The sequence below is a fragment of the Leopardus geoffroyi genome, chromosome A3 (assembly GCF_018350155.1).
Source record: "Leopardus geoffroyi isolate Oge1 chromosome A3, O.geoffroyi_Oge1_pat1.0, whole genome shotgun sequence".
Classification (NCBI taxonomy): domain Eukaryota; kingdom Metazoa; phylum Chordata; class Mammalia; order Carnivora; family Felidae; genus Leopardus; species Leopardus geoffroyi.
In genome coordinates this window covers 100,775,077-100,802,129 of record NC_059336.1, presented here as the reverse complement: position 1 = coordinate 100,802,129, position 27,053 = coordinate 100,775,077, and the positions used below count along the sequence as shown (strand labels likewise).

The 27,053-nt window shown below is 47.7% G+C and overlaps 1 protein-coding gene across 8 annotated transcripts in view; it reads left to right on the top strand.

The window, feature by feature from the left end:
• The window catches only part of REEP1 (receptor accessory protein 1), a 111,996-nt gene extending 87,771 nt beyond the window's left edge, over positions 1-24,225 (top strand). For 2 of the 8 annotated variants that reach the window (XM_045446752.1, XM_045446754.1), the window contains exons 6-10: positions 176-328; positions 8,142-8,319; positions 12,687-12,722; positions 18,262-18,413; positions 21,149-24,225. In XM_045446752.1, the coding sequence (XP_045302708.1) occupies positions 176-328; positions 8,142-8,319; positions 12,687-12,722; positions 18,262-18,413; positions 21,149-21,220 (591 nt within the window). In that variant the 3' untranslated portion in view covers positions 21,221-24,225. Of the gene's footprint in view, positions 1-175; positions 329-6,320; positions 6,348-8,141; positions 8,320-12,686; positions 12,723-18,261; positions 18,414-21,148 lie in introns of all 8 variants that reach the window. The other 6 variants (XM_045446753.1, XM_045446755.1, XM_045446757.1 and 3 more) reach the window with 6 other exon arrangements.
• The last annotated feature ends 2,828 nt before the right edge of the window (positions 24,226-27,053 follow it).

Genomic DNA, 27,053 nt, shown 5'->3' with positions numbered 1-27,053 from the left:
CTCTGTGGGGCTTCACACAGAGCTTTGTGAACACTCCCTCTGCCTTCGCTCAAATGAGGGAAGGAGGAAGTGAGTGAGTGAATGAGTGAGTGAGGTGGTGAAGACAGCATGGCTCTCTTCAATCCTGTTTTGTAGGCTTGGTGCCCATGGCTTTTTTTCTTTTCCCATTTGTCAGGTGGCTCGACTCTTTCATTTTGTCTCCTCTTTGGACCTCAGAGAAGGGCAGGTAACCCCGTTGAGAGGTGTGACTAACTCCAAACTGATCCAGTCGGGTAGAGAGGCCAGCAGCGACCTCTGCCCACCAGCACATGGTCTGGATCGGAACCAGGTGTTTCTCCTACCGACACCTGCGTGTGTTCGTGTGTGTTAATCCAGAACCAGTCCCCACTTCAGCATCCTTCCAGAGCCTCTTTTTCGTGTCAGTTTGGTAGCATCTAACCTGTGATTAACTTACTTGGATTTTTTTTTTCTTTGCTTAATGCCTGGAGAACGAATTGAATTTGATGACTGATGCTATTGGGGGAGAAATCCTCTTTCTTTCTCCTTTGTTTGTTAATCTAATTTGATGTCACAATCAAGGCGGCCCATTTTCATCAGCATGTTGATAAGGAGTCTGCTTGGCATTGATGTAGAGCATGTGTAGCTACAGAGGTTAACTGTCAGCGAGGTGGGTACGGAGAAGGAAATACTAACTCTTTCTGAATTACCAGTGGGGAATGTGGTTATGCTGGTGGCTTTGTTATCCATTGCCTGACTCACTAAAACCTGTTGTCTTTATTCTTGTTGTCATTAGTTACAGGCATTCGATATCCATGAAGGCTCTGCTAGAGCCTTCCCCTGTGACTTGGTGTGTCCCCGGGGAAAAGAGGACCTCATCAGGGGCTTGCAGCCAAGCTTAGTTGCTGTGTTGCATCTGGGCTCTGTGGGCCCTCATGGCAGGCATCCTATATTAGTGGTAAATTATTTTACTCGGAATACCAGATTAGTAAAGGTCTGGGTTTTCCCAGGAACACACCCGTTCCCCTTACTAAGAAAAACATCAAAATGGGCACTTGGCTAGCTCCGTTGGTAGAGCATGTAATTCTTGGTCTCAGAGTTGTGAGTTTGAGCCCCACGTTGGGGATAGAGTTTACTTAAAACACACACACACACACACACACACACACACACACACACACTTCTTTTTTAAAGAAGAAAAACATCAAAGCATACAGAATTCGGCAGTGTGTTAGCTAAGTGGCTTCCTCATCCCTTACCAACTGGGGGAAGGATTAGAAATTAAAGATCTCAGAAAGTTCAGTGACACAGTTTACCTCTTGAAGTCTAATTTTCTAAGAGTTTTAGCCAGGAAAAAAAAAAAAAAAAAAAAAAAGATTGAACAATCAGGAATGGATTACCCTCCCTTGCCTCAAGGCACTTCTGTGGGATTTCTGGGGATTCTAGGAGCACCCTGAAAGAATCACCAGGCCCTGTGTTGACCTGCCCAGAAAGCAGCGAGGTGGGTCTGTTAAAACAACATGTAAATAAGCAACAATAACAAAACTGGGTAGACATGCTTATAACATCTAGGGAATGAAGAGGTCAAGAGTACAACAGATTATATGGTGGTAGGCTGAGAGGTGGACTGGTAAGGACAGTGCTGACTTGTGACATGACAGCCCTAGGGACAGACTCAGATGTACTTGAAGTAGGCTGACCTTGGTTCATGAAAGGGCCCCCACATCCTTAGCTTTTCCTATGGCTCATATTCTAAACTGATTGTTGGCTGGGGAGGAAATTGATATAGGACTTTCAAAACATAGACACATGGGGTGCCTAGGTGGCTGTCAGTTGAGCATCTGACTCTTGCTTTTGGTTCAGGTCAAGATCTCACAGTTTGTAAGTTCGAGCCCCACGCTGGTCTCTGTGCTGGCAGTGTGGAGCCTGCTTGGGATTCTCTCTCTCTACCACTGTCTCTCTGTGCCCCTCCTGCCCTCTTTCTCAATCTTTCAAAATAAATAAATAAACACTAAAAAAAAATTTAAACACACACACATGTTAAACACACGGAGTTACTGTGGGAGACCCAACAATTATTCTAGAGATTTTCAACTAATTCTAAAAACCCTTATTTTGGAATTGCAATCAGAGCCAGATAATGAGCCACCAAAGAGGGTCACAGATTCTTGAACTTAGAATTTTCCAGTTGGAAGGGAATCTTGTTCAATGCTTTAATTTCCCAATGAGGTTGCAAAGCTGGCAAAGACCAAGGTGACTTGGTCAAGGCCCCTCATAACAGAGTTGAGACAAGGCTCTTGGGGCTGGACAGCTAATATATTGCAGTTTCTGGAGGCACCACTTCTTCCTTCTCTGTTCTAATCTTGTTTTTTGTTTTTTGGGTTTTGTTTTTTTTGTTTTAAGTAGTCTCATGTCATTCTGTTTTGGTCTAGATGGCACTTGTTGGCATCATGCAAGCCCTATATTTACAAAATAGGATCCTCAAGGTGATCTTGGGAAAGTGCTATGAGTGTTTCTAAAAATGAAGTGGTAATGATTCTTAAAGGTAATATATGTTTATGGTATAAAATTCCAAAAGCACAAAAGAGGGCATGCAGTGAAGAGTATGTGTCACTCCTGCCCCCGTCCCCCACTGGTCCAGCTGTTTTAAAAGAAACCCTGTGACCTTTCAGCAGGCACTTTCACAAATGCATTCATTTGGCCATTAACACAGTATAACTGGACCCCCATCCCCTTAGCAGACAAAACTGCAAAGACCTCATCTGTCATTGAATGGGCAGCTCTGAGTGCTGGATGACCAAGAAATATACTTCTCTTTCCACCTGGTCCCCATCTTCACCTACCCAAGTCCTCTAAGGCCAGGTCAAGCATAGTCTCCTCTGGCATGTCTGGCTGCTCCAATGCACACTCTCTGTCCTTTGCACCCTCCAGCCCTCTGGCCTTTCTCATATACTCCTTGTGGACAGAGCACATGTCCCTATTCAACAGAATGCTCCTTGAGGTATGGGACCCTGGCCGATGCACTGGGGTAGGGGTGGGGATTTCCTGTTACTGCTCTTTACTGAGGAAATTGCTCAATACATGGCCGTATGTTCACTCATTCAACTCCTTGAGCCCTAATGTATGTCAGGTAACATGGCAGACACCGATAAATGAAACAATCTGGAGGGGAAGACAAACCAACAAACAATACCAATAGTTAAATGTAATTGTGTGAGGTGCTACAAAGAAGTACAGACTTCACTGAAAGCATACGACAGGGAGCGGAGATGGTCAGACAAAACTTCTCTGAGAAGTGCAACCATATTGTATTGAATCTAAAACGCAGTGGTTTGGGGGCACCTGGGTGACTCGGTTGGTTAAGTGTCTGACTCTTGGTCTCAGCTCAGGTCTTGATCTTGGGGTTGTCCGTTCAGGACCCACGTTAGACCCCATGTTGGGCTCTGCATTGGGCATGAAGACTATTTAAAAAAAGAACGGGATAGTTTCTAAGACTATCTAAGATAACATTGTTATCTACCCCTAAAGGAGGAAAATATTGCCAATCAAATTAGGGCTTAATCCTTTTCCACTTAGAATTTTTACTTCTACTTATCAAAAGGACCCTTTTAAACTTGTTTAGACATAGATTTTTGTGTGTATCACTTTGCACATACATTAAAAGGAACACATAAGCACAATAAATTGATTGAATTTCTTCCTAACCTCGATTCTTCAGTTTCTGAGTCTCACTCTTCTGAATCACTTTTCAACTGAGCTCGTCAGTGTCTGTTTATGACCATGTTGTATCACATTCCACCTTCCAGAGCGTTGATAATACACAGCTGGCTGCTGTCTCTGGGATTTTCATCCATGCCGCTGATAACCATTCTGCCAGTGTGGATGGTGCCACTTTCTTGATCTTACCGGAGGTGTCAATGGAGTGTGTTTTAGACAACCTGGACTCATATTTCTTCTGTGGGTGGTTCTGAATGGTTTCAATTCAGTTCAGTTGTCCATTCATGCCATGGGGATGACAACCAAATGCATTCATGTGTAGGCAATGACAATGATGTCAAGGCAACAACAATTTTAAGACCCACCTCAATTTCAGAGATGAAAAAATATATGTCTTGAAATAGATGAAGATCATTCACAAGAAGTCTAGGAGTAAGCGGGTACTGTCATTATTCCGGTGAGTCAGAGATGTCAGGGCTCTAAATGGATGTCTCTGTGAGTCACCTAGTCACAAGATGGCAGTTCCACCACAGTCAAAGGCAGGAGACAGGGAGCAGGTTCAGGCCTTTCTCCTGCATATTGGGAAAAGAAATGCCTTTCCCAGAAATTCCTTAGCAAATTTCCCTTACCTCCCATTGGCCAGAATTGAACCACATAGCCATCCATAGCTACAAGGGAGATTGGGAAATCTGGTTTTTTTTTTCTTTTTTTCATCGTGTCAAGAATGGGGTTGGGAGTGACTTTTGGATGGTCAACTAACAGTATATCCCAGTGTGGTCAAATTCGTTGGAGATACAGTGAGTTAACCTGAAACAGTATAGGACTCTTTAAAGGCTTTAATGTGGTGATGTGGCTCATTGAATTATGGAGAATGTGGTTTTAAGCTTTAACAAACTTAGGGGATCTGTATTTATATTCCCAAATAAGGAACCCAGTTTTGCAGAGTACCAGTGAACAATTCTTGATTGTTCCCAGAATAATAAAATGGACGTTCTCCAGAGCAGAGCCAAAGTGGCAGGGTGGATTGGGGTTTGTGAAAAATGAATGGAAATGAGGTTTTGAGAGGAGACGGAGACGGGCTGAGAGGTTTACAAATGAGAGAGCCATATGAATTCTAACCACCTCAGAATGTTTTGACAGATAAAGACTAATTTGTTTTCAAGATCCTTGTGCCCATGCTGCTATGATTTCGTCTGAGTCAGGACTGTGTTGATACAGAGCTGTTATTATCCCCTTTTCTTTGCTAACCTCTGCCACTTCCAGTCGTCATGATGTTAGTGATATTGGAGCTAGGCTGGCTTGGCTTCTGGGAGTGGACTCGAGTGCCTTGCTGAAAAGGACATGTATGGTGCCTGTTGCTGCTTGCTCTCGGGTACATTGCTGAACATTGGCAGGAGCTGGCAGGCACATTGATGGACTTAGTCCCTGACCGTTTATTTGGGCTTGGGCTCATGAAGCCCCTCCTTGTCCTTTTGGCCAGACGTGGTCTTTTTATTTTTTATTTCAACAGCAACTCGTGTGTCTCAGGCAGCATATCATCCTCATGCTCATCGTCACCACCATCATCACCATCATCATAGTTGGCATTTTTTGAACGCTTACCATGCATTGGGCTTTATACTATCGTATGGACATAATCTCATGTAATCCTCACTATATCTTGCCATGTGGATGCTCCTTAGCAGAGGAGAATATTGAGGTGGAGAGAGGTTAAGGTCACCCAGCTCTTAGTGATAGGACTGTAATTTGACTCTAGGTCTGACTCCAGAACCATTGCCCTTAATTGTCACTTTGTGGAGCTTCAGGTGTGGCACAAGCTGTGTGGTTATTTGTACATTTGCCTTTTTACATTTTGTCAGAAATCGAACTCTATTTTTGGTATTTCCTAATAACACCTAGCATAGTGTCTTGCCCAGAGAACATCCTTGATAAATAATTGTTGAACAAAAGTGACTGAATGGGAGGACGACTGAAAGTGAATCACTGGGTAGCCTTTCTGAATGTGAACCTGACACTGAATTACTCCATTGTCATCGTCAATATTTCCTGCCTCTTTTCAGAACTCATTTTGGTTCCTTAGCCCTCTCATTTCTAAAAAAAAATTTTTAATGTTTATTTATTTTTTAGATTGGGGGAAGGGGCAGACAGAGCAGGAGACACAGAATTTGAAGCAGGCTCCAGGCTCTGAGCTGTCAGCACAGAGCCCAACGTGGGGCTCGAACTCATGGATCACGAAATCACGACCTGAGCTGAAGTCAGACACTTTAACCTTCTGAGCCACCCAGGCGCCCCTCTAAATTCTAGATGTCACCTTAAGTGCTTCTGAGTTAAATAATCATAGATCATTGGCTGCTAGCTTTGGAGGGGATTATACTGGGCAGCTAGTCTCACCTCATTTTCATGGCACAGACCACCCAGCTGTTAATGTCTAGAAGGTGAGGCCTCAGACCCCTTGGCCACCATCAGACATCAGAGGGGTGTCTGAGGGTGATTTCCATCTCTCTCTCTGTTTTTGTTTTTTTTTAACATAAAACACTCCTTTGTCTGGATTTATAATTCTGATCGTATATATCTGATTATTTAAATAGTTTTCTTTTTGCTATTAGTTTCCTAGAGACGTTTTTAGATCTTTGGTATGTTGAGAACTTATCTTTTTCATATTTTAATGCAACTTTGTTTTATTCTGACATTTCTTCTAGACCTGTCTGCAAGCTCCTTTTGTTTTCCCCCTTCCCTCTAACTAACTCATTCGGCATTTGCATTTGCTCCTTTATCTAACTGGCCCTTTGACTAGTCACTTCTATGAACTGCGGTGCTTTGCTGGCCATTTTCATTGTTGTTTTTTTTTTTTTTTCCTTAAGTAAAATGAAAAAAGTCCTCCAACCCCTTTGCCATGTTGTGGCCCTTGTTTGTTTTATTAAACCCACCCCCAACCCAGAGCCCTCTTGTTGGCTGTTCCCACCTATTTTGTGCTGATTTGTTGGTTCTATTATATCTGTTGTGTCTTACTGTTCCCAAGTAGTCCAGCCCTCTAGGACCACTTTCCCTTCATTATCCTAATAAAATACCTCCTCCGCTGTCCTCTGCTGTCCCGTGTACCTGTGGGAAGTCTGCACGCCCTCCGGTATTTCTGAAGATGCCCAACTTCATTGATTTGCTTGGTGGTTACTTGCCTGTCACCTTTTGCTCAAATCCCAACCCAATTCTCAATTAACCCCAGTCTCCTACCAGTCCCCAGCCCCCTCTCAAGTTCCTTCTCCTCCAAACACAAGGTCCCTCTCCAGCCCCCGAGGCACCCCTAAGGCGATGCCCCCTCCCTGAGCCTTCATTATGATCCTTTTCACTGTGACACAGATTCTCTCATCCAGACAGCAAGGACCTTCCCTTTCATAAGTATAAGGGATTGATCTCCCGCTTTCCTAAACAAAAGAACAGTTTTCCCCTGAGATGAATTCTGTGACTCTCTCAGAATATGAAATGGTTACAGTCAGCAGGTTGTTTTTTTTTTTTTTTTTTTTAATGTCATGTTTTTTCTTTCCTGATTCATTACCTTTTGGGTATTTTATGAAGCTCAAATGCAAGAGTGGAAACAAATGTGCCTCATAAACAGTAACATGAACAGATAAAAGAAGTTGCTGTTGTCATACATTTTTTTAAAAATACCGGCTGATTTTTATTTCCTTTGAAAAGTGTAACGACTGAGCACATCGATTATTAGGTTTTGATTTTTCTGACCAGATTCTTGTGTACTGGAAACTGAGCAAAAATGTGGCTATGTAGGGACTTTTATTTATGTAAAGCCAGAGAAGCAGCAGACAGCCCCTCGAGAGTAGGAACTATAGGTCGCAGTCATTTCCTCCACCCTGGGTCTGTTTGTGGCTCTAGCTCATCATGCGATGAGGGCATCTGAAGGAGAAGGAGGGGCGCCTGGGTGGCTCAGTCGGTTAAGCGTCTGACTTCTGCTCAGGCCATGATCCCGTGGTCCATGAGTTCGAGTCCCCCATCGAGCTCTGTGCTGACAGCTCAGAGCCTGGAGCCTGCTTTGGCTTCTGTGTCTCCCTCTCTCTGCCCTTCTCCCCTCGCACCCCCCCCCCCCCCCCCGCCACACTCTGTCTCTCTCTCCTTCAAAAATAAACATTAAAAACAAATTTAAAAATGAAGGAGAAGGAGCCGGGAGCCAGAGGCACGATGGCTGAGACCCACAGGAGGCCCTGGAATATTCCAGGCCTTGCTCCTCTCAGTGTTTCCAGCCAGTACACCAGGGACCTGCCCCTCTGCAGAGTCCTTCCAGGTCTTGAGTTTCACCTTGCCGACTGTCAGAACTTCCTCTTGGCCTTTGTTGTGTCTGCACTCCCCCCACCCCCACTACTGCCTGTGGTCTGTGGGGCAGGCCTCTGACGTGTGCCCCCTTCCTGTGTTGTATCCAGGGACAGGGTGCCTTATCGGAGAGACTCCGGAGCTTCAGCATGCAGGACCTCACCACCATCCGGGGTGACGGTGCCCCTGCCCCCTCCAGCCCCCCACCACAGGGGTCTGGGCGAGCCAGCGGCAAACATGGCCAGCCTAAGATGTCCAGGAGTGCTTCTGAGAGTGCCGGCAGCTCAGGTAGGTATCATTTCACTTTTCATCTTTTCCAGTTCACAGGCCTTGCTTTCACGGAGAGAGGCCCCATCCACCATGTGGCACGTAACCCGGAGTAGCCATCAACACAGATGCCCATCAGATTGTGCCAGGACAGCCAAGAGGCAGAGCACCATTCTGGCCAGGATGCGAGGCTGGCCTGGGGACTCTGACAGGGGCCAGGGTTAGGCCTCCTGCATCAAAGGGTTCTGCCTCTTCCATCTGATTATCGAAGGGCTGGGGGTGGGTGGAGAATAGTGTGTGAACCAAGCCTGGAGGCAATGGGCACAGCTGGACGTGGGCCAAGACAGCTTTCTCTGTTCTCTTCCTCTCCGGCCTTATACTCCTAGGAGGGCTTACCTGTCTTGACTCCCTGAGTGTCTCCTCCTGCCCAAACAGGGCTTGTGGCTCCTGTGGTTCCTTTTCCCTGCATGAATGTGTCCTGTCACTCTACCATCTGCTCCCATCCCTGTGCCCCCATTCACCATGCACACCCTCAGTCCCTACATGCCAAAGACCACACTAGCTCTGAGATCGAACTCCTGCAGAGGCCACAGCTTTATGGAAACCATACCTCTGTCCCGATGTCTACCTCTGGTTGTCAAGTGCCTGGCATCAGGTTCCCTGTATTAGGCTTGAGCTGGGGACCTTGTTAGACATGCAGAGTCCTGGGCCCATCCCCAGAGGATTCAATAAATCTGGGATGAGACCCATATATGGTGGTGTTGAGGTGCAGCCCCCTTTGGGACCCACTGATGTCTGATCCATTAGTGGGTTTCAGGCTTATGGAGGGTAGGGGCATGGATTAGGGGCGAGGGAGCTGGGCCAGGGCTCATATTTTCCCAGGCCATTCCTTGGAGAGATTCCAGGGACCTTGGCTCTCAGGAGCTGAGCACTGCTACTGCCAGCAGAGGGTTAACAGTGAAAGGGGTATAGGGCACAGTTCTGGATCGCCACCTCTGCTCCTCACCCTTGGCGGAACATTGAGCCTCAAGGATGGGAACTGGACCACCCTTTTGGAGTCTCTGGCTGTGACATGTGCCTGGTGGCTGCCCTGCTCTTAAACACAGAAACAGGAACATGTGAGTCCCCTGGACCCTGATCCTGTGCTGTGAGGTGCACCCTGCAGGGGGCATCTTGACCTTGAGCCTCGAAGACCCCACCTGGCTTTTAGGGGTCTTGGACAGGGATGGGAAAGAAGGAGTCCTGTGGCCGCCCTGGGAATAATGGCTCATATTCCCTGCCAGGGAAGGGAGACCAGCTTAGAGGCAGGCCAGGTGTCCATCAGTTTCCTCCCGGGTGTTCCTGTTCATCAGAACACCCTACTTCACCCTGGCCCCAGGTTTGAACATTGTGGCTTCTCTCTGAGGGGAGATGTTTTAACTCTGGCAAGGTTGGAAAGGTAGACGCTTGGCTGTAAGGGTGAGGATCACCTCACGGAGGGGCTATCTCCTGAGTGAACTCTCCCTCAGGAGAATTTAGAATGCAATCCCAAAAGTCCAGGCAGGAAGAGACCTCAGGGATCATTCAGTGTAATCCTCAGATGTTACCAATAAAGAGACCAAGGCCCAGGGAAGGGAACTGTCACCAGGGTCACCCATGGACTGGCATTTTCCTGTGGCCTCCTTACTCCTGGGATGGTGCTCTCTGTTTGCACACCCCTTGACCTTCTAGGTTTCCTTGAGCATCTACAACTTCTGATCTGTTGGGCACTGTTTCAGGAATAGAAATGTGAAATGGAATTAGGTATCACCTCCACCTTTGGTCAGCTCCTTGGCCACAGAGCCTCAAATGAAAACTGTTATTTGGAAGAAAAACAGGCCCCAATTCTGTGAGGCTTAAAGGGTAGAGAAAGAACCAATGAGATAAAATTGGGTAAAGTTCTAAGAGGGTAGCTGCTTACTAGCTGTGTGACCTGGGCACGCTCTTGCCCTCTCTGAACCTCAGATTCCTTATCTGTTCACAAGGAATGACAATACCTACTTGTAGGACTGTTGTGAGGATTTGAATAAAATAATCCACGTAAACGTGCTTAGGATCATGCCCACAGTCTATGTAGTAACTGGTACTGTTGTTCCTGTTGTTATCTAACTCACCTATGAAAGCACTTTCTCATATGAAAGTGTCCAGGAGAGAAGTAGGCTGCCTTGTGAGGTAGTAAGGTCCCTGACGTTGGATGGGCCCGAACCAAAGTTGAATGGTCATGCACTGGGGCTCTAGGGAGGTCTTCCTGCTTTGGCCAGCAAGTGGGGCCTAGGTGGCTCCACAGTCCCTTTCCCTCTGTGATTCTGTGTCGTCATTATAAAGTGAACCAAGTGGAAGAAGTAGGCTCAGAGAGGTCATGCACTGTGCCAAGGCCACACAGGACCAGAATCCAGGCCTCCTGCCCAGACCTCCTCCTGGTGGATTATTTAGGGCAGCCTCAGAACTGGGAACTGGTGAGGTCTGAAGGCGATGGGAAGTGTCTCCTGGGCTTTGGACATTTTCCCAGACCAGCACTAAGTAGAAACGGTTTGGGATGCTTTGTTTTGGCGCTGGCCCTGCAGCCTTCCATTGGCAGTGATGCCCTCTGCCGGTGGAGCAGCGAGCCTGTGGGGTCACCCTGGATGCAGGTGAGCAGGTAGAGTTCATGGAGAACCAGAGAACCTGCTGTGCTGCAACATGACCCTGCGCTGCCCCCTGCTCACCCTGGGCCACAGCTCCTGTGATTCCAGGGGGCAGAGAAGGGAGGTGCTGACCCAGCAGGGAGGGCGGGGACCATGTGGCGCTCACTGCAGCTGTTCTGGGACCTAAAATAAAAGTCCTCTCAGGGGCACCTGGGTGGCGCAGTCGGTTAAGCGTCCGACTTCAACCAGGTCACGATCTCGCGGTCCATGAGTTCGAGCCCCACGTCAGGCTCTGGGCTGATGGCTCAGAGCCTGGAGCCTGTTTCTGATTCTGTGTCTCCCTCTCTCTCTGCCCCTCCCCCGTTCATGCTCTGTCTCTCTCTGTCCCAAAAATAAATAAATGTTGAAAAAAAAAAAACATTAAAAAAAAAAAAAAGTCCTCTCAGAACGAAAGACGGGTGAAAGATGACCCAGGACCTGGGCGTGGGTGGGGCAAAAGCACCCAGATCAGAGGCTCTGGGGCAGTTGGGGGTCCATGTGCCTGGCAGAAAGTCTGACAAAGGAGACCCAGCTGCAAGGGTTTGTATGCCCTCCCTACCCACTATGTGGGCCTTGGACACTGGGCGTGGTGAGGTAGGGCCCGAGTCTGGGCTTCCATCCTGGCAGGGCGACAGCAGGCCTGTGCAGAGCAGTGCAGGCGAGGCACATGTTGCCAAGCAGCTACCACGTTTGTCCCCACTGAGCCTATGTTCGGCCTCCGAACCTTTCTCAGAATGACACCCCAGGTGGTCACTACCGGGGAATTTGACCTTGGCATGGAAGATGAGCCCTGTTCCCTTCAGCTTTCTCCTCTGGAAAATGGGTACCGTAGTCCCTACTCAGCCTGTGTCTTGGGCTTGTGAGGAGAGCAAACAAGAGAATTTGCAAACCCTGGACAGGTGGCAGTTGTTGAAGGCAGTCTGGGGGTGGACAGGTCAGAGGTGGTGGCTGGACCCCAGGGAGCTGTGTGGCAGCAGTGGTTAAAATGTACATACAATGTACAATACGTTCTTGAAACCATGATGCCAGTGAAAAAATGTACAAAACAGTGAGATATAATGTAACAATATATGTAAAATAAAAATACATGCCCATGGTGTAAAATAACAATATGGAATTTGCAGAAACATATCGCCCTCCCTACAGAATCTTAGACCCCATTTATTGGAAGTCTGGCATTGAACCCCAGGAAGAGTAGAGGTGGTGTTAAAAGAATGTTCCATGCGTCCCATGAACTTGGAGACAGTCAACTTGTATTTAGTAAGCACCTACTGTATACCAAGGCCCACATGTGCACCAAGACCAGTGGAGTGTACAAGGCAACAGCCACTCAGGCCTTTGACCGAATGACTGACACCAAGCAATCTGGGGAGTCAGAGGTCAGTCTGAGAAGGGTTTCTAGAAATCCTTCTGAACTGGAAGGCATAGAGTGGAGGGGTGTGTGAGCAGGTGCGGTTAGAATTATTTCTCAGAGGATACAAGGACTGACCTGTGTGGGCCGGGCAAGGGCATTTTCTAGCACCGGAGGGGAAGCTGAGTCTAGAATGATCTCCTCCCCCACCTTGGTGTCTCTACAGAGACCCGCATTCCCAGGGCCCTTATATTGAACATACTGGAATCCCCACACCTCACTGGGGCCTCCCTGTTTGCTGGGGCTGGTGCCCATTGAGTAAGGGGTGTCACTGATGATGTCCCCCATCCCCACAGTGTGTACATGCTGCTCTACCTGCAGGACCCGGAAAGGTGAGTAAGCAGCCAGCCTCTGTGCAGCGTGCTGGACTCTCGCCTCAGGAGGAGGTTCTAACCATAAGCTGGTGCCTGACCGTGGGGCTCCCTTTCAGCTGCATAGTCTTGGGCGGCGGCGGTGGGGGAGGGGGGGAGGCAGGAGTCAGGAGGCCAACCCCCTGAAATGACAGACCTGTGTTATCTTACAGTGTCTGCAGGCTAGGAATTCAGGAGCCTCTTAACCTGGTGGTTTGGCTCAGGGTCTGTGAACAGGCGCAGTCAAGATGTCGGCCGGAGCTGCAGTCACATAAAGGCTTGACTGAGCCTGGAGGATCCACTTCTAAGATAGCTCTCTTGTGGCTACTGGCTGCAGACTCAGATCCTCTTACCACATGGGTCTCTCTGGGGCTGCTTGAGTGTCCTTACGACATGGCAGCTGGCTTCACCCAGAGTGAGTGATCCAACAGAGAGAGGGCATGCAGGAAGCCACAGTATCTTTTAGGACCTAGTCTTTGAAGTCACCTCTGCCTTCTTCTGTTTGTTGGAAGTGAGTCATTAGGTCCAGCCCATGCTGAAAGGGAGGGGAATTAATCTCCACCTCATGAAGGGAGGAGTATCAAAAAATGTGTGGAGATATTTTAAAACTGCTACAGAGTCATATTTCCTTGTGCTGTGGGTGATGAGGACACAGGAACTTACCCAGGTCCTCTGAAGCGATGAAGCCTTGTAGTTCCAGGGGTTTTGGTCCAGGTGCAGCCAAGGGAGCCCTGGTCCTGCTTTGCCACTTACTAGCTCTGTAACTGTGCGTGAACCGCCTAACCAACCTGAGCCTCGGTTTCCACAACTTAAAGTAGAGATAAAGGTCCTGCTTCCCCACCTCACTGCGTGGTTGTGAAAATGTCTGTGAAAAGGCTTTTTATTATAGCTGGGAGCAGCCAGAAAGCCTCCGGGAGAGGGGACAGCCAGTGCGGCTGCCCTCCCTGTGAGCGAACGATGGCTTGGTGCAGCCATGGCCGCCCGCCCGCGGTTGGCCGTGTTCTCTCCTGCCCTGCTCCTGCTGCTTCCCTAACCTTGACTAGATACGTGAGGGACTGGGGATGGGGGATGGTGCTGGACAGACCCAGCTCCCCTTCACCTGCCATGGAGGGCGCCCCTCCGTGGAGAATCTGCCTTTGGCTCTGAAGGCAAAAGGCCACCCCATCTGCAGCTGCTGGCTGGCGGGGGTGGGGGGGGGGGTGGGGGGGGTGGGGGGGCAGTAGCGGGGAGGAGGCAGGCACGGCACCCACCACTGCCTGTGCAACTAGCACTGGGGCTGCAGAGGCATGGCCGTCCCTCCTGCAGTGGTGGGAGTAGAGGACATGAGCTGCATTTAAGAAGTGTCCTCTTTCCCCTTCATTTCTTCATTTGTAAGGCTTCTCGACACTAAGGCTTTTAAAAGTCTATATAAGACCTGGGGGTTTTGGAGACCATAAACCCAATGTGAACCGACTGTCAAAGGAGTTCTGAGCAGGGCAACAGTGGAGACCAGTGTGCTAACCTGGCTCTAACTCTGACCAGCTCTGTGCCCCTCAGGGGCCTCCTGGTCCACATCAGATACAGAGGGATGTGTATGTATATGTATATGTATATGTATATGTATATGTATATGTATATGTATATGTATACGTATATGTGTATGTATATATACATATGTATATGGCTCAAATGATTATGTCATACACCTAAACCTAACACGATGTCATGTTATATCTCAGTTTTCAAAAGGAAGAAACAAACGGAGGGGCTGCATTCCAGTGCTAGAGGCTAATGCTTGGACCTGGTGGACCTACTGGTTGTTGGGGAACAACCTCGAGCGGGGTCCCAGAGGCCTCAGGCGACTGTGGTTATTTGTAACTATTGACCAGTTTTGAGTTTGTAAATTCCTCGAGCCATTCTGAAAGCCTCTAGTTCTGGGATATTACCACCTGGAGGACCAGGGAGACTACAGCTGCCTTCCCCTCCACTCTTTCCTCATGGGACTGCTCTGCGCTGTTCCCTGGGAAGCCCTCACCTCTTGTGACCCCTGATGGTTTCCAAATCAGAGGCTGCATTTCCAGTGCATTTAAATAGAATTGCAGTTGACTGTAGGCATTTGAGTTTGCTCTCCCCAGGAGCTGTGAGGATGGGGGTGTTGGGGAGTGGGCAGCAGGCGGCGCTGGGGGGCAGCCTCAGGCTGGGGTGGCCCTGCTCAGAGCTGTGATCTGGGAGCCTTTGCCCCAGCCCTCCCTTTCTCAGGCCCTCTTAACACCCAGTGCCCCGGAGTTGTCCCCCACTTCCCAGTCTCCCTAAGGTCTGCTTGCAAGACCAGCTTCGTCCGTCTGTGAGAGTGGGAAAGTCCCTCAGCTCTTCAGGGCTCGGTCCCCTCCTCCATAAAGTGTGGCCATCTCTGCAAGTGATGGGTGCCCGGTGTGAGGTGTCAGCAAATGGTGTTGGGGGACTGGAGGCCAGCTCTCTGGCAATGATGCCGTGGGAGAGGGTTTCAGGGGGTCACAGACACTTTGGTCACAGAGCCCCTCCTGGTCCCTTGAGATGATTTTCATCTGTGCATCTCAGAGCCCACAAGAACATTCTCTCCCCACTTCAGCTCCATTCCTGCCCTTCTGTCAGCCATTTCCCTGTTGTTTCCTGTACGGGTCTCTTTCTATTAATCCTTCCCGCCCAACAGCTCTTTCCTGTCTCTTTTCTCCCTACCTGCCCTGATGTAATGTAGAACTGAAGTTTGTATTACTGCTTGGAGTTAGTCATAAAGATGGATTTTTTCCCTTTAAAATAGAAAAATCAAGTGTGTGGGGCCTCATTTTAAAAAAGCAAAGTCATGCCTTGTATTCCTCCTACTGAAAGAGAGAGAGAATTGCATTTTCCCAGAGTGGCCCCAGGCAGCGCGTTTCCTCAGACAGCAGCAGTGGCTGTGTGAGGTTTAGAGTGTGGGAAACGAGTGAGTGTATGTCTGTGCGTGGATCTGTGCGTATGCACGCACGCTCGCACGTGTGTGTGAGTCTCCTCCCCAGAGACCCTTCCCTAACAGAATATTGTTTTCTTTCTCCTCGGTGGCTGTCGGGGACGCGGATGTAAGTGTTCCAGACGGGTGTGCCCTCCTTCAACACGTTTGCTGACTTCCATTAATGGCTCCCACTAACGTGTGCTGTGTGGGATGTGTTTGCTAACCTGGTGGTTAACAATCTGGGGATGTTTTGGCACTATGGGGGTGGGGAAGCCTTGGGCTCTGTGCATACACATCTACTCAGGCCTCCAAGGGCTCTGAGACTCAGCCAGTTTCTTCCTCGCCCCCTGCCCCCCCCCCACCCCCCGCCGGCAGAGAGCAGATGTGGAGCTGCGTGCCAGCCCCGCTGTGGTCCTGCTGACACGTTCACTCTTATCGAACGTCAGGCAAGGCCGCGGAAAGCAGCAGGGACCCCTGTCCTTTCCTAGAGGCTGCCCAGCCTTGGGCACCAGGGTGGCAGCTTTGCAGGCTCAAGGTCTTGGCTGCCATCACCTGGGGTTTAGAGGTGGTTGCTGTGGCCATGAACTTCAGTGAGAGTCACTCCCCACACAGGTTGTCTCTGGGTCTTAAGGAGTGGATAGCAACAGCACGGGGAAAGCCCTGGACCACAATTTGGAGGGAACCCCACGTGCAGAGGCACAGACTCCAACCAGTCCCCAGGCCCACACCCAGGATGCAGTTTCGTGTCGAGGCAGACCTGGCCAGGCCGCTTCTGCGGTTTCTGTCCTGGTCTGAGGCCTTTTGGCCCTGGGCAGGCCTGTTTCTTTTTCCTCCTGTCAGGCAAGAGGTATCTGTGTCCTGAAGGAATTTCTCTGTGGATGGGTGTCAAGGTCTGAGTGGGGATGAGACCTAAGCTCTCAGATGATGCCTGTATTCCACCTGCTTTAGTGGATGGGCAGCCACTGGGTGCCCAGCCCTGCATCAGTGTTCAGAGGCACTGAGGATCAGCCACGGTCCCCAAAGCTCAAGATGCTTTCTGTCAGGCTGAGGCAGACAGAATGAGGCCGATACGAGAACCCGGGCACGCCACGCAAGTCACGTGGTACAGATGCCACGTGCAGTTGTGGTCGCAGGGTGAGGAGGCCAGGGAGGGCTCCCTGGAGTTGCCAGCCTTCATGTTCAACAGAGTCCTGAGGGTGCAGCTGATTTGGGCAAGGGAAGAAGGGCCCAGAGGACAACCTGACCCCACCCCACCCCCCAGGCTGGGGGATGCACAGAGCAAAAGAATCAAAGGAAGGTTAACAAGCTCCATCTTGGCCCTTACCAGGGAGCTGTCAGAGCAGGGCATTCCCAGCCTACAATTTGCTTTGCAATTTGTGGTGAAGACAAGCGAGCAACTGAGCTCTCATGCTGCCTCCTGCTGGCTGTTGGGAATACAGCAGCAGTACCTGGAAAAGCTGCCCGAGATTAAGGTCTGTTGTGAGTTTTGCTTCACCCACACCTGGTGCTCATATAGTTGAGTGAGTTCTGTGTTGATGGAGAGAACACATTGATGGCTATGTTTTTAGGAGTAGTAGCAGGGTGTTCCAGAAAGAGGTCCGTTTTTTTTTTGTTTTTTTCCTGCAGGCCTTAGGGCTGTTGACCGGATGATCTGAGGGCCCCATACATCTGCAGTCTGTGATTCTAGGTAAAAACAATATATGAAACCTAGAAAGATATGTCTTTGAGTGTCAGATAAGCCAGGTATGGGCAGGAAATATTTTATATCTCGGCTTAAATAGGAGGACGTGGAATATGCTTAAGGATTGAACATTTAAAAAAAACCTGTGCATTCCATGACATGAATTAATTCTGGAGTTTTGCCTGTGGATTTAGCCAAGGCAGATTAAAACAGGAATCTTGCTGTCATTCTGGAGGGAAGGGTATTCCTAGATTCTCTTTCCACTAGGCTTCTTTGTTTCTTTAGGACTTGGCCTTTGAAATGAACCATCTACATAACTTCACTTAAGGTTCTCTGTTAAGGCTTCCTGGCATTTGACATCCTGTCTTGAAGAACACGTGAGCTGAGTATGCAGTTGTAATGCACTGTCAACATGGCTCGTCTGTGTAAGAGAGGGAGCTCTAGTCCCCTCTTCAGATCACCGCACTGATCCGTTCTAGAGGGGATTCTTCCCCTGAGCACTCTTTGGTGTGGCGTCACATGTCCAAGCTGCAGGGTTTGACACCTCTCAGTTAAGGTAGCATCTTCCTTGTCCCAGGGCAGCGGTGCCCCCACCTCCCTTGGCAGCTTATCGGTTCTGCTCACCAGCTTATCAGGTTCCGGAGCCTGTGCTTGTTCCTGTGCACAGTGCCTGCCAGTCTCCAGTTGGAACCGCACAGTCGTGGACCGGCCTGCAGGGAGGCCTGGGAGATACTGGCTGCTTCTTCAGACACGGGGACCTTGACTGTCCTAACAGGCATGGCTCGTCATGCTGTGTGCCTAACCTTGCCCTTGCCTGCCTTTCCTGGCTCCTTTCTCCGCTGATCCCTCCCTGCTGTACTTTGTCTCCTTTGTATAGATTGTAAATGGACATTAAGTGGTTGAGGGAGATGTGAATGAGGGTGGTGTGAAGGCCTGGGAGCCCCACGAGGTCCAAAACCCATTGGCATTTTCGGACGAGGAGGAGGAAGATCTGCTGGATTTCATGTACAAGTATAAGGCGCCTCGAAAGACGGAGTTCCCCCTGGAGGTACACGGTGTCTGGGGCTGTGTGGTGGAGCATGTGTTTGCACAAGGGCCTGGCCCTGGAGACCTGGGGGGCCCAGGAGTGGCATCCCTTGGGGCACCCAGCACCTCCCGAGCGCCTGGGGTAGGAAGATCTCTCCCCATCAAACAAACAGGACAGACCACTAGGTAGCATCCAGAGACTGGCCGAGGGGTGAAAAAGACTCTGCTCATTTTATTTAGAAATAGGAGAGGTGATCTAGCATTTAGAATAAGATTTAAAAATTTACAACTACTGGGACTCCTGGGTGGCTCAGTCGGTTGGGCATTCCACTTCGGCTCAGGTCGTGATCTCGCAGTTCGTGGGTTCGAGCCCCGTGTCGGGCTCTGTGCTGACAGCTCAGATCCTGGAGCCTGCTTCAGATTCCCTCTCTCTCTCCCTGCCCGGCTCCTACTGTGTGTGTGTGTGTGTGTGCGTGTCTCTCTCTCTCTTGAAAATAAACATTAAAAAACTTAATAAAAATTTTAAGAAATCAAAAATTTACAACTACTAACATAAGATGATGTGGAAATGAAAAGCAACCCCAATGTGTGTTTTAGGGGAAGAAAATGTGTTACTTGACAAGTTTTTGTAAATAAAGCATGTTTGTCATCGTATCTTCAAGACACAGCAATAGTGCCTAGTATAAAGCCAATATCGATAAAATGTTACTGAAAGGGCACAGCCCTCTAAAGCGACCTAAATCAAATATACTTAATAGATGTACTGTGGCCAGTTGTAGGTGTGGATGGAGTTTTGGCAGCAGGAGGGCTAAGCCTAGAGCCTTGGGGCCTTGCTTTGTGATGTGGGTAGGGAGTCACCAGTCTTAGACTCAGGTGTGGAGCTGGCAGAATTGGGGACCCCCTAGCCTTCCTCTCTGCCCCTCACATCTCCTCTCCCATGCCCCATCTGCTAAATACTGTGGCCTGAAAGTCCATCTGAGGCAAGTTGGGAGTCCCCCTGTCCTCAGCGTAGGGACCCCATGAGACTTAGTTGAGGGGATGCATTGAAATGTTCTCCTACTCAAGCACCATGACCTATCGATCCCATTCAGACTAGGACCGTGGTTATTACCACTGAGTGTACACAGAGTTCATCAGATTCCTTTCCAAGGGTGGGGCGCATACGGATCAATTTTGAAGTTAGAGGTTTTGGTAAAAGATGTTCTGGGCTCCAACACAGCCTGAGCCAACCCATGATAGGGGGAGGGGCTCAGCTCTCACATGGAAGGTGCCCAAAACATCGTAGGGTCTAAGGGTTTTGCCATTTTGGTTTTGTTGTGTTAAAACGGCACAAGCTGCTTTACTGTTTACTTTAAACAGCCTAAGGCAGGTTTCTAAAGGTAGGTTTCCCTGATTCCTCTTTTACTCTGAGTCCAGAGGTGGCTGGTAAACACTTCCTAGTCAAAATGGTGATGTGAGGGACTGGGGATGTGGAAGACCAGACCTTCCTATTTCCTGTTTTGTTCTCTCCCTTTCTCCCTCCTTCCCTTCTGTGTGCCTTCCAGGCACTGAGCTACTTACTGGGAAATGGCGAATGTGGACCTGCCCTCCAGAAGTTCACAGTGTGGAGGGGGAGACAGGGACCAGAGCAAACACACTCTGCCAAGGATGCAAAGTCCCCTGATGTCCTCTTGTGTGCAAAACACTAGGAGAACAAAGGTGACCCTGGTTCTGTGTCACTGGGCTGTGAGGAGAGGGGCTCAGGAGTGACTTTTGAGCTGGGTGCTAGAGAGGACAATAAACAGCAAGACAAGGACGGGAAGGGCTTCAGGTCAGAAGGAACAGAGGTGTGGAAGGATGCCACAGCAAAAGTTAGTAGAGAGAAGTGGACAGAGACAAGGGTTGAGGGTAGCTTGGAGCCAGTTGTGTGACTGCACTCCCTCCTCCCTCCTCCTCCCCTCCCCAACCCCCCCTCCAGCCTTAAGTGCTATGCCAGGAGGAAAATTTCTTTTTCTTTCATTGTAGAAGGAATTTCTGTGATCTGTGTGTCCCATGGTAGGAGGGCTCCCTTGATAGTCATTTGTAGGGGAGATGAGGTGGAAACCTTTATACTTAAGGACAGTGTTTCCTTTTGCTGTGTGGCTTGCTGTGCATTAAAAGATTTCACATCCAGAAAGAACACCGGAAACTTGGTGATGGAAATTTTTAGCACGTACCTAGAAATATGAGGCTGGTTCCCAAAGGAAATAACAAAGACAAGGGAAGAGTTAGGGAGGCATTTCTCTGTGCTGAGTCACTTGTTAGGGTCATTTTGCTTCCAAGACTCAGGGACTTAGGGAGCATGAAGAGGGAGGGAGGTGCTCAGCTTCAGGATGCTGGGGTGTGACCCTGATTCCTGCTTAGGAGTGAGCCCTCCACCCAGCCAACTGTGACACACAAGTGTTCGTCTACCAAAGGAGTTGTGTGTCTCAACACAAAACGCACACAGGTGCTCGCCTCAAAAGGTTCCACGCAGGGGCACCTGGGTGGCTCAGTCGGTTAAGCGTCCGACTTTGGCTCAGGTCATGATCTCACGGCTTGTGAGTTTGAGCCCCGCGTCAGGCTCTGTGCTGACAGCTCAGAGCCTGGAGCCTGCTTCAGATTCTGTGTCTCCTCCTCTCTCTGCCCCTCATCCACTTGTGCTCTGTCTCCCAAAAATAAATGTTCAAAAAAAATTTTTTTTAAAGGTTCAATGCATACACCAAATTGAGGGATGCCTTTTTGTGTTTTCTCTGCCAGGCACCGCCTAGAGTCCTTCGATCCCGCTTTAGGAAGAAAAGTACCTCATCCTCAGCCACTGAAACCACGTGAGTGAGATGAGCCAACAGCACCGGACCCACAGAATGTTTCTTCTCTGCCTTAAAGAGCTAGTCACTAATAACATAGAAATCCGCAAGCTGGCGTGCTTTGAGTGTGCAGCCTCACAGACACAGCCTTTTCTCTCTCTCCTCTTACACTTTTAAGATTTTTATTTTCCTTTTCTTTATTTTGCTGGGGAGAGGCTAAAGGGAAAGGTAGCTTGTGTGTGTGTGTGGGGGGGGGTGTGACCTTTAAGTCTTGAGGTTAGTAATTTTCTCCAATTGGATTGTCAGCAGTGTGGTTTTAGAAATATAAGAGATCACCCTCACACTGCTGAGATGTACATTTGTAATTTATTTGTTGCATACTTCGTTTTTAGTCCTGTAAATGCAAACAAAGCAATTTTTTTAAACTTTTTTTGTTCTTGGTACTAATGCTTTGGACTACGGTGTACATATTTATGGCTTTTGGCTTAATGTAATGGACTCGCAAGGGCTGCCAGAGGTTCTGATATGTAAGAAAACTACGAGATATGTAAAAAATTATTTTGATTCTAGAGAATGTCTCAGATGTGCTTGTAAAGCTTCCAAATACAACTCCAGTAAAACAGCCCTTTTCCTGTAGGATGATGGTCCATATTCTTCAGATAGATGTTAAGTCAATAGACCAGAGACGTTTAGAATGAAGAGACAATATTGTACTGACAGACACGAGTGTAATGAGGCCAGGGGAACAGCCCAGAATAAGAGAGGTCACAAGAAGCTTGTCTCCCCCTGGATTCTGGGTTAAGAGCTTTTGAATTTTGTCGAGGGATGTACCAATGGCTTAGGCAGGTGGCTCACCTTTGGTAAAACCTCCTGGGGATGTGAACTCACAGGGCTGTTGTGAGGAATCATTTTGAGTGTTCCATCAGTGCTTGACAAATGATTGTTTCTCCTTCATAGTAACCAGTTCTGTGACTTATTTCCCCAGGTAGAGGAGCCTATAATCTGAGCACTTGATCAAGAGAACAGTAAGCAAAAACCGACCAATCAACCCAAAACAAACCTAGAACTATGTTTCAGATATGCTGTCAAATACGTTTGAGACACCTGTCAAAATGCTGGGTTCTAGAAAGGTTTCAGAGGTTGAGATCTTTATGGACTGACTTGCTGCTCAGCTCCCTGGGCAGCTGTGGCTCACACCCTTCCCGGCTTGTGCAGAATGTGAACGAGAGAAGTCGCACTCATGGGCACTCCGCGTCTTACCAGACGTCTTATGCAAGCCGAGATCGCTTAGTATAATAGAGCACTAGCTAAGGGGACTCTTTACTTAGACTGAGAACTTTATCTGAAAAGAAGAATCTGGTTTACATAGCATTTCAGTCCGAGGTAGCTGCTCCCCACCCCCTTGGAGAGCTGAGCCTAAAATGTAGGACTTGTATATTTGTGCTTAGAGTTGGTGTTTTCTTTCAGTGTAATGCATGCAGTGGTCACAAACCAGTCACATATAATACTTGGATTGTGTTTGTTCATAGATACGCCCTGAAGACTAGAGAATTAGTGTTATGTACCACATAGAACTTGCTGTCAACCGGCTATAAACAGGCCCAGTTAAAGACCGTCTCATTACTGAGCTACATACACCAACATACATCAGTAGTCTTTGCTGATGGCACACTGGCTGGATCTTAGCCACCCGAGAAAGGGTTTTACCTGAAGTTGATTGTTGCCAGATATGCACATTTAAATCCCTTCTTCCCACAATTCCTCTGAAGGTGAGTTTGTAATTTACAATGGGATTTAGGAAAACAAACCTACAAGCAAATTTGTGGTTCAGAGGGCAAACATAGGCTCTTTATGATCTTTCCCCCACACCCACCAATCCTTAAACCCATTAGGGAAGACAGAAAATCCAATTTCTTAAAGCTCACTGAATAGTTTCAGAGGAAAAATATATGCTTTAAATGTATTTACCTGTTAGTTGGGAGTACCCAGAATTATCAGAAACAGCTTAAGCAGCTTTTTAGCAGTGTTTTTTTCTTTTCTTTGCCAAAATAATAAATGCCTTTAGCAGCAGAGATCCTTCGTGAACAAACTATATTTTCACCATTTTACAATGTAAAGTTTTAACAAGTACAAGCTATCAAGTTTGCACTCAACTATGCCAAAAACAAGTTTGAAGCACTCTACTCTCAGACATGCTGTATTACTGCTCATTCAAGATTTAAAAAATTTAAAGGTATCCAAACTGCTGTCTTAATGTAAATGTAACTATTTTTCCTTCAAGTGTTGATTAGGGAGTTGGTTTCTCTCTTAAAAACACTCACTGTACAAATGAGAGCAGCTGTCATATTTCTGGCAAAATGTGTTTACTTATCCAACAAGCTGTATATTTGTGTATGGACTGACATAAAATGTGAATGCCTCCAAGTGTACATGTAGTGCTGTGGTGTTCTGTCTAGAGGATATAACTGAACGTTTTTAATTTCCTGATTTACAGACATAGGCTGTTTACAAAATGCTAGCTTGAAAGTCTGTAATTTTCATGTAATAACTTTTAGTTATTTGCCGTTGAGCACCTGTTCTGTTTCTGAGGAGGTAAGATGGGGTGGTGTACTTATACACTAGAAAATGGAGTCATAATCCCTCCTGGCTTTGCGTGAATAGCTTGCTCACTTCACTGGCCTCTGAAATGTGTGTAAACTGTCCGTGTGTTTGTGATAACAGTGCTTGTCCACCATGACCACAGCTGAGTATCTTCCTAGTCCTCGCCTTGCACAGTATTTGAAACGGCAAAGGATGTGCTTCATTCTCAAACGGCACACACTCGAAAAGCTGACGTTCTCGGTTGTGACTGTGCAGTTTCCCTAGTTTATTCCTGTAGTCCCTATAGAATGATCTGTGATAAAATAGTATCCTGGACTGTGCATCAAAGGGATGTAAAATTACAGTATTCCAAAGGTTGAAGTTCTGCTGTTTTGTTACAATGCCTGATATATACCTTGAATAAAGTCTTAACGTTTTTCTTTTAAAAAACATCTTTGTAATGTCGAGCTTATGAGGAAAGAGAAAATACTTTAGAATGTTTATTTTTATTTTTGAAAGAGAGAAAGCTTGAGTGGGGGGAGGGGCAGGGAGAGAGGGAGAGAGAGAATCTCAAGCAGTTTCCATGCTCAGCGCAGAGCCCAACATGGGGCTTGATCCCATCATCATGAGATCACGGCCTGAGCCAAAATCAAGAGTTGGGACGCTTAACCAACAGAGGCACCCAGGAGCCCCAGAAAGGGAAAATACTTTTTTAAAATGTGGAAGGTAGCAAGGACTTAGAAGCTGAGTGCTCAGTCATTAACTGGCCCAGTGCCTTGGCCCCATGCCTACTGCATAGAATTGTTGTGGTGGGAAAAAAATTAAAATGGGTGTTTTGAAAAACAGTTGATCATGTAAATATAAACCTGGTAGTATGTTTTACATTTTTAAAAGTCACTAGTGGAATCTGTGTGGCTATGAAAATAGAGCAGCTCATCTGGTAAGCAGTTTTTTTTTAATTTTTTTTTTTTTCAGCGTTTATTTATTTTTGGGACAGAGAGAGACAGAGCATGAACGGGGAGGGGCAGAGAGAGAGGGAGACACAGAATCGGAAACAGGCTCCAGGCTCTGAGCCATCAGCCCAGAGCCCGACGCGGGGCTCGAACTCACGGACCGCGAGATCGTGACCTGGCTGAAGTCGGACGCTTAACCGACTGCGCCACCCAGGCGCCCCATCTGGTAAGCAGTTTTAATTGTGCAAGCAGAAATTTGGTCTATCGTTTTCCTTCTTGGTACCTGTTCCCTCGCCTGCAAGTGAGGGAGTACATGTGCAGGTCAGAAGAGGGTAGAATGTGCAGAGGAGCACTGAGTGACATGGGTGCTCTTAATACTGCTGCAGCCCTTGTCTTTAAAATATGAACAGGCTGGGGCACCTGGGGGGCTCAGTTGGTTAAGCATCCAACTCTTGATTTCAGCCCAGGTCATGATCTCACAGTTCACGAGTTTGAGCCCCACATTAGGCTCTCCACTGTCAGTGCAGAGCCCACTTTGGATCCTCTGTCTCCCTCTCTCTGCCCTTCCCCAACTTGTATTCTCCCTCTCTCAAAAACAAACAATTTTTAAAAATCTTAAAAAAAAAAAAAAAAAAAAAGGGAACAGGCGGAGTACCTGGCTGGCTCAGTCGGTAGAACATATGACTCTTGATCCTGGGGTCCTGAGTTTGGGCCCCATGCTGGGTGCAAAGTTTACTTAAAAATATGAACGGGGTGCCTGGATGGCTCAGTTGGTTAAGCGTTCAACTCTTGATTTCGGCTCCGATCATGATCTCACAGTTCATGGGTTCGAGCCCCACGTCAGGCTCTGTGATGACAGCATAGAGCCTGCTTGGGATTCTCTCTCCCCGTCTCTCCCTCTCCCCCTCCCCTGCTCACATAGGCACGTGCACACGTTTTCTCTCTCTCAAAATAAACATTTAAAAAAAATATGAACAGGCACATATAAGCTTTACTGGGTGGTCACAAAGACTTGAACCATCAAAATGCAACACTCATTTTCTCTGCCTTTATAGTCTTATATTCTGTATGGTTGGCATGAGGGCTATAAAAGAAAGCAGCAGCAGATAAAGGACCACATTCAGAAGGCTGAAAGGAAGACAAAGAGGTGGAAAGAAAGGCTAAAACTCCATTCATTTACTCATTTATTGAGCCAAGTCCAATGGCAACAGAACTGACAAATAACAGAAAAGCAAAGGCTGACTTGGTACAGTGTCATGAAGAAGTATTTAGTATTTATAGTGCTAGGTCATAGTCACTTGATTTAGATACGAATTTTCATGTTAAAAGACTCCAGGAAATGCATAGGATTCTAAGAAGTTAGACCTAGGTTCTGTGACTTATTAGCTGTATTTTGGGTAATTTATTTAACCTTCTATAAGCTGGAGTTTCCTCAAATCTAAACCAGGGATTAAAAAGTATCTCCCTTGGTCACCTGGCTGGCTCAGTTGGAAGAGTGTGAGACTCTTGATCTGATGGTCGTGGGTTCTAGTCCCACGACAGGTGCAGAGATTACTAAAAAAATAAATAAACTTAAAGAAAAAACCTCCCCTGCAAAGTTGGAATGAGGATTCAGTTTTGTATTTATATGCCCATCCCTATGCTGGAACGCAGTTGGTATTCAATAAATTATAACTTCACATAAAGTTCGGTGCCATTTCAGTCGGCTCTTTAATGAAAGATGTTTGGTTGTCAGAGTATAAAATCAGTGTCGATAAGCCCTGCTACCCATAAAACAAAAGTCATATACACGAAAATTCCCTTTCTCCGAAATCACAAGTGTGGCAGCCCTTACACCTCAGTCTGTGTCTGGATGCTGAGGTCTGGTTGCCGGTCCTGGTCTCTACCCCTCCTACCCTGGGTCTACGGGAAAAACCAAGGTGCTCTGAGGCCCCTATAACTGAGAGCTTTGTTGTCTGTATTTGCACTAGCGAAGTCACAGAGGCAGTGGGAAAGTGGCCTCCTCCTCAACTTCTTCAGGTACCAGTTCCATCCTGCTACCAGGGGTGAGTGGAGGCGGGAGCTGGGTGGGTGAGAGGTGATGTGGAAACCTTGTAAGTGCTTAGATTCTGCCGTATCAGAAGCTACAAGAAAATGAAAACCCATCAAACAGAATGCCACTGCATGCTGCAGTCTTACCTCATCTCCAATCAAATGTCTGCTCTTTATTAATTGGTCACATAAACAGACATACAGGTGGCCTTCTAGTTTTGGAACACTCTATTGTCACCCCCTTTCCTTTTAAGGAACATGCACTGGTTTCAAGAAGTTCCTCTCATAATCCTA